At 41.5% G+C, this 6,000-nt stretch overlaps 1 protein-coding gene and 1 long non-coding RNA gene across 2 annotated transcripts in view; both read left to right on the plus strand.

Annotated features, from left to right (window-relative positions):
* Positions 1-6,000, plus strand: part of LOC138057061 (uncharacterized) — a 366,889-nt gene that overhangs the window by 70,566 nt on the left and 290,323 nt on the right. The gene's annotated exons all lie outside the window — the stretch shown is intronic.
* LOC138057615 (neuroglian-like) overlaps positions 1-6,000 on the plus strand; it is a 28,576-nt gene that overhangs the window by 9,573 nt on the left and 13,003 nt on the right. The window contains exons 7-10 of the mRNA XM_068903572.1: positions 1,109-1,429; positions 1,921-2,226; positions 4,428-4,724; positions 5,799-5,920. Of these exons, the coding sequence (XP_068759673.1) occupies positions 1,109-1,429; positions 1,921-2,226; positions 4,428-4,724; positions 5,799-5,920 (1,046 nt within the window). The remainder of the gene's footprint in view (positions 1-1,108; positions 1,430-1,920; positions 2,227-4,427; positions 4,725-5,798; positions 5,921-6,000) is intronic.

The raw sequence follows: 6,000 nt of genomic DNA on the forward strand, positions 1-6,000 counted from the left end.
GTTTGGAGGGTCAAGCAAAGAGTATTATGGTATTTGCCACTCCAGCCAATCAACGCGCGATTTCTTTGATCATTTGATAGCGGCATTAGCATGAACTTTTAGTTTTATACGGGAATAACTAAGAATAACTAGAAAGACAAAACGATTACTTAATCCAGTGGAAGTAGTGGTTTTTGGTTGTTTTTTTTACGGATACAACGTGGCCCAAATAGTCAGAGTTGCTGCATTCAAATTCGTAGATCACTGGTTCTCGGCTGGCCCACGGCCCGCTTCCGTCTGACCTTGTAGCTCATTCGGTAGAGCAGTGGTGATCTGACCCGAAGGTCGTGGGCTCAATTCCCACCCTGGTCAGAGTTTTTCGCTTTCCTTGTGTGGGCCCTATTCCATCAGTAGGGCTAACGCTCACATGGTTCATATGGGGTAGAAAACTAGCACTTCACATTACACTCTAATAGTTAAGTCTGTTGATATATAAGTGATACACGGCCAACGTTTGCAAAAACGCAACCCTTCCTTGTGCTTGTACGTAGCCAACTGGTTTGCCTCTTTGTAACTATGGAGACAGCGTGGCTCAGTCCGAGTTCAAGACTGAAGTTGTTGCTAATTCAACTTGTTAGCTGCTCGTATAAAGAGCCGACCGGTTTGCCTATGGCCAGTTGTGGTTCTTCTTGTTTGATTGACCCTAAGAAGCCCCCAAGGGGAATGGTCACTCATCTGTTTGAATTTCGTTTTGCTCGTAGTCATACGCCCAAATGCTACTGCATCATTATCATCTTGCACCCTTCGCCAGATATTTCGGATAGCCAAGTTGGGAGTTATGGGCGATGTGCAGCGGAATTGCATCGTCTATGATAGATTCGATTACTGTCCACGCCTTGATTTGCTTCGGGCTCTTCTATTGTCTATGGCCAAAATGGCGAATAAGGCCCATAGTCTCAGCACCTTTGATATTGTTATCGACACTTTGATGCTGTGATCGAGAGAATTTTTTTGAGAAAATTTTTCTTTTTATTTCAAACCTGAACTAAGATTTACACAAATGTAGAGTAACACATGTCTTGTCTATACGTGTGATCTGAAGTCACTTTTCATCTTTGTCTTATTCTAGAGTACATCGTGGTTACTGATAATATGGCGCCTGAGAGCTCAGTGGTCCTTGGACGGGACACGAGTTTCATGTGTGGTGTGACGACATTGAGTACCTTGGAAGTCACGTTCCAGTGGTTCAAATATTTCGCTCCTCTAGAGTCCAAACGTCATGTTAAGATCTGGAAGACAGACTCCAAAAATAGAGTGTCTTTAACCAGCGACCAAAGAGGTTATCTAAAGATCAATGGAGCAAAATACACTGATGAAGGGCTGTATAGGTGTGAAGCGCTTGGGAATAACAAAATAATAGCTACCAAGAATGTGTACTTACGGGTTCAAGGTAACGGAGCTTTTTCGTGTTCTAACGGTTAGACTGGAACTAGCGTGCAGTGGAGGCTCATTCCTTGGCGACAGCTTCCATTTAAATTAATGCGTGTTCCAGGCCTACGGCGAGACTCGATTCCCCCAAATCGTGGTGCATTGTGGATCAGTGAATCGGTTTGGGGATGCTTTTCTCCTTTTTGCGAGCATGCCCCTGTCATAGCAGAAAATGTCGCATTTCGTACTGTAATTCAGTTAAACGCTTTACCGCCGCCATGTTCGTTGATTTGCGCCCTTGGTATTAAGTACTATTTGATTAGTTCATGCGTTGGGACCTTCCTATATCTTCTCTCTATTGAAATTATTCTAAAGAAAATGGCTGAGGAGCAAGGCACTTAAATTTCGCAATAGTTTGGTTGACTAGGGAATTTGAGCAGGAAAAGGGAAAGTGGGGATTCTTAATTTGACCAAGAGGTCTTACCTCTCATATTTCTGGGTTTTCGTTCCCAGGACCTCCCGCCCCGCCAACAGACGTAAATATCCATTACCACGTCAACAGAGGCGAATACATCAATGTCACCTGGGCTCTGGGAAAACGAAACAACAGCCCGATACGTAAAGTCGTCATCCGGTACACCACACAGTTCTCTCCCAACACTTGGGAGACCATCGCTGAAGAGGCTCATCCCGATAAAGGCTGGACACAAATCTCGCTATCACCATGGTTACGGTATACGTTTCGAGTAATTGCCGTCAATGACATTGGTAACAGCACGCCTAGTGCCCAGTCTCCTAGCTTTCAAGCGCCCGCTTCGGGTAAGACTGGTTTAATACCAATGTTTGATTTCGTGTTATTTGTACATTCCTCAGTCAGAGCTCCAAGCCTCATTGGTGTTTATTCAGATCAAGTATTTATTTTTCGCTTTTGATTGGTTCATTATCAGCACAGAAGAAAGCAACGCCAGTCATCCAATTATTAGAAATGTAGGACTAATAATACCACATCACACGACGTTATTGCGACTACAAACTTTTGAAATAGCTGAGAATACAAGCAAAAAAGAAAGAGAACTTTTTAGAGCTTTAGAAATAGTTTGACTGAATAAGAAACAATTGTTCAATGCGGCTGTTGTATATTAGGAACTAGTAATTTCTAAAAGAAAGTGAAATGCTGGAAATGTAGTTTATTTGTTAAAAAAACATGAATAATCTCTATTCTTTAGAACGTACAGGCATAATTCAATTTAAATACACTATAATAGCAGATACATGAACTACTTACACATTATTGACGATGAAAACCACTGGGCATGCGTACTGCGAGGTCGTCTTGTGAAATCCTAATATCGATTTTTATCCTGGTATTTAAGGCACAGGGGAACCAAATGTTGAGAATAATAAGCGGCTCACCGGTGTTCGCAGCAATGCACTGCAGATCTCAAACCGCCGCGGCTGTGTATTGGCCAATTAAGTCGAATAACGCCTACTTTGATCCCTCGTTATTCTTCATTTCATGCGTGGATGTTTCTCTTTTGATTTCCAGAAAGAAGACAGTCACTTTGCTTTGATAACATTAGAGAGATTTAGTACCGCATTTATGGCAAATGCCAGGCTAAAATTTGCGTTTTGCCAAATCAAGGAAAACTTGTCTGACTTTGACTCAGGTATCTAGCGCTTTCTCAAAGGAGAAAAAAAGTTGAAGAAGAGACTTTTCTTGCTTTTCTAACAAACAGCAGCATGCCGCTGGCCGTTTGCTGTTTCGTGTTAACGCGTTGCCATATCTCTCTATTGAGAACATAATCAAGACGTCGGACAGCTTATGTCTTAATCTCTAAAATTCGATAGTGACAATTGTCTTTTAAAAAGATTCCATGTTGCCGTAAGTCTGTTCAGTGATAGATCCCAGATCGATGACGTCAAAATGTGGCAAGAACAAAAAAGTGGCACACAAGGCAAAGCGGAGTGTGTCACTGATTTTCTTACTATTTTGACGTCTTCTGTGTTCTATTACTGATAATATAATAACTCAAGCTATTCTCTCATTTTGATTGTTTCTTGTCTACGATCTGTTAGAGGACAGACGCACGATTGACGTCACCATCATAAACTAGCTTTTATGCTAATAAAGTTTAGTTCTTTATTCTTGGGTTTCACTCACGTGATCAACAGCCATGTTTTTCATCGAAAACAGAAGAATACGTTAGAATAATAATAGCTTTCAATTCCCGGAGGATTGGATCGGGACACCAACATGGCCGCCATTTCATTGTCTGGGGACACCAACATGGCGGCCGTGAAGTCATGTGAAATCCAAGAATGCAAAAATGGCCGCCAACAAATTATTATTTTGTTTTTGTGTTAATTAGCCTAACTAGCCTCGTTAACACGTGTAAAATTGAAAGAATTTGGGCTGTAAAACGAGGCTAGTTAGGCTAATTAACACAAAGACAAAACAGTAATTTGTTGGCGGCCATTTTTGCATTTGGTCAATAAAACAAATAGATTTCATGTTGCCGTGCGTCTGTTCAGTAATAGATCACCGAAGACGTCAAAATGTGGGAAGAACATCAGTGACACACTCGGCTATTGCCTCGTGTGCCACCGTTTTGTTCTTATCACATTTTGACGTCATTTGTAATCTATTACCGAACAGACGCACGGCAACATGAAATCTATTTGTTAAATAGACGTACGGAAGCATGGAATCTATTTGTTTTATATGCTAAAGAATATAAAAGTTTCTGATGATGACGTCAGCTATGCGTCTGTATCGTGGGTACGAAGCAATTAAAATGCTTGCATTATTGAGCTTGGTATAAAAAGTTTTATGGCCGGCGGTGGGTGGCCAGTTATAAGCTTTGGTTCTGCGCAGGTACGTTTGCATTCTTTAATTTACGAAGCCCTCACTGAGCAAAGTTCTTGCTAAATTTCGTCTGGTGGAATAGGGTCTCTTGTTGGTATACAGCGAGCAAAAGCTCATAAAATAATTTTGAGTATTGTATTTACGTTTTCATTAGCTCCGAGCCAGTATCCGCTTGAAGTGCATGGTATGGGGACGTCTCCAGCAACGTTATCAATTACATGGAAACCGCTTCAATCCATTGAGCACAACGGTCCGGGACTCTACTACATCGTTTACTACCAAAAGGCGGACGGTAGTGGCAAACCTATGCGTAAGGAGATCAAAAACGCGTCATCTTACATTGTTCACGGGGCCGATTATTACACGGAGTATAAAATACAACTTCAAGCTGCCAATGAGATCGGTTTTGGGCCCAAAAGTCCAATTGTGTTTGCTTATTCGGGCGAGAAAAGTAAGCAGAGGATATTTCTTTCCTTTCATATTTTGTTAATCCATGCTTGCTCAAGCAGATGTTAATAACACAGGTTCCGTCAAACATTGGCCAATCAGATTGGGTCAAATGACCTCAACTCTCCTGATTGGTTCGCAACCAAGTATCCGCATGAGGGGTTGCACGTGCTAAATGCAGAATCGTGTGCGGAACGCAATGCCACTGTGTTTTGTTCCCGCGAAAATCTAGCAGCAGCCGTTCTAAAAATAGACAATAGCGTAAACTGATGGGCATCATTCCATTTAACAAATCGAAAGTGGTTCAACGTTGTCTGTACTCTTATCGACAGCGATATTTGTCTTCACAGTGGTCAAAATGTTGTGCGCCGAGTGAGTCCTTAACAAATTTTGATCATTTTGATGACGAATATCGTTGTCGATGAGAGTACAGACAAAACCCCTTTCGATTTGTTTTTTTTTGCCACAATATTCAACGCCAACGAAAGTGTTTATTTCAGAGCGTGACCAAAATCATGCAACAAAGAGCAAGCGTTGTCTATACCTTTCTTCCAATATGATTGGTTTATTTTCCAAAGTGAGCGTTCCTGATTGGTTTTGTATTGCGTGACAAATTGACGCGGACATGACGCAAGCAGCTTTGTCTGGTCTCTTCGACAACGGCGAATTAGGCAATCCTATCGCGCGATCACAAGCAATTGTGGTAAAATCCTCATTCGATTCCCTTCTGATTGTTGTACCAACACGACTACGAGTTCTTAGTTCTGAGCACGCGCATTTCTCAATGCAAAAACTTCTTACTCGTAGTTGTTCTCGTACTCCAATTTACCCAATGAGTAAATGACGTCACTTTTCCCTGGACCCAACGCTCTGAGGTCCCATAGGTCAGTTTTGAATGTAAGTCATGGCGTACCGTGAAATCCAAAACTTACACTCAATGTAAACAGCCTTTGGATAAAAATCAAAGCTCAAGAGTGTTGCTCAAAATCTCAAGGAAAAAAAAGAAGTGATTTTTTTATCATAGTAGCGCTTTGGGATGGGTGATATTACTATTGAAATATGATTGAATCATTTTTAGTTCCAATCGGAGCACCACGAGACCTTGACGTTCGTATTACTTCCGCTACATCAGCATATGCAACATGGACTGGAGTTGCAGACACAAGAGAATCTATACGTGGAAAGCTACTCGGCTACAAGGTAATTTTATATTTGCGACAGGTATAGAAAAACAACAGCAGCAACAACAACATCTCTACAGAGTGTTTCGACTCACGTGA

The sequence above is a fragment of the Montipora capricornis genome, chromosome 7, assembly GCF_036669925.1.
Source record: "Montipora capricornis isolate CH-2021 chromosome 7, ASM3666992v2, whole genome shotgun sequence".
Lineage (NCBI taxonomy): Eukaryota > Metazoa > Cnidaria > Anthozoa > Scleractinia > Acroporidae > Montipora > Montipora capricornis.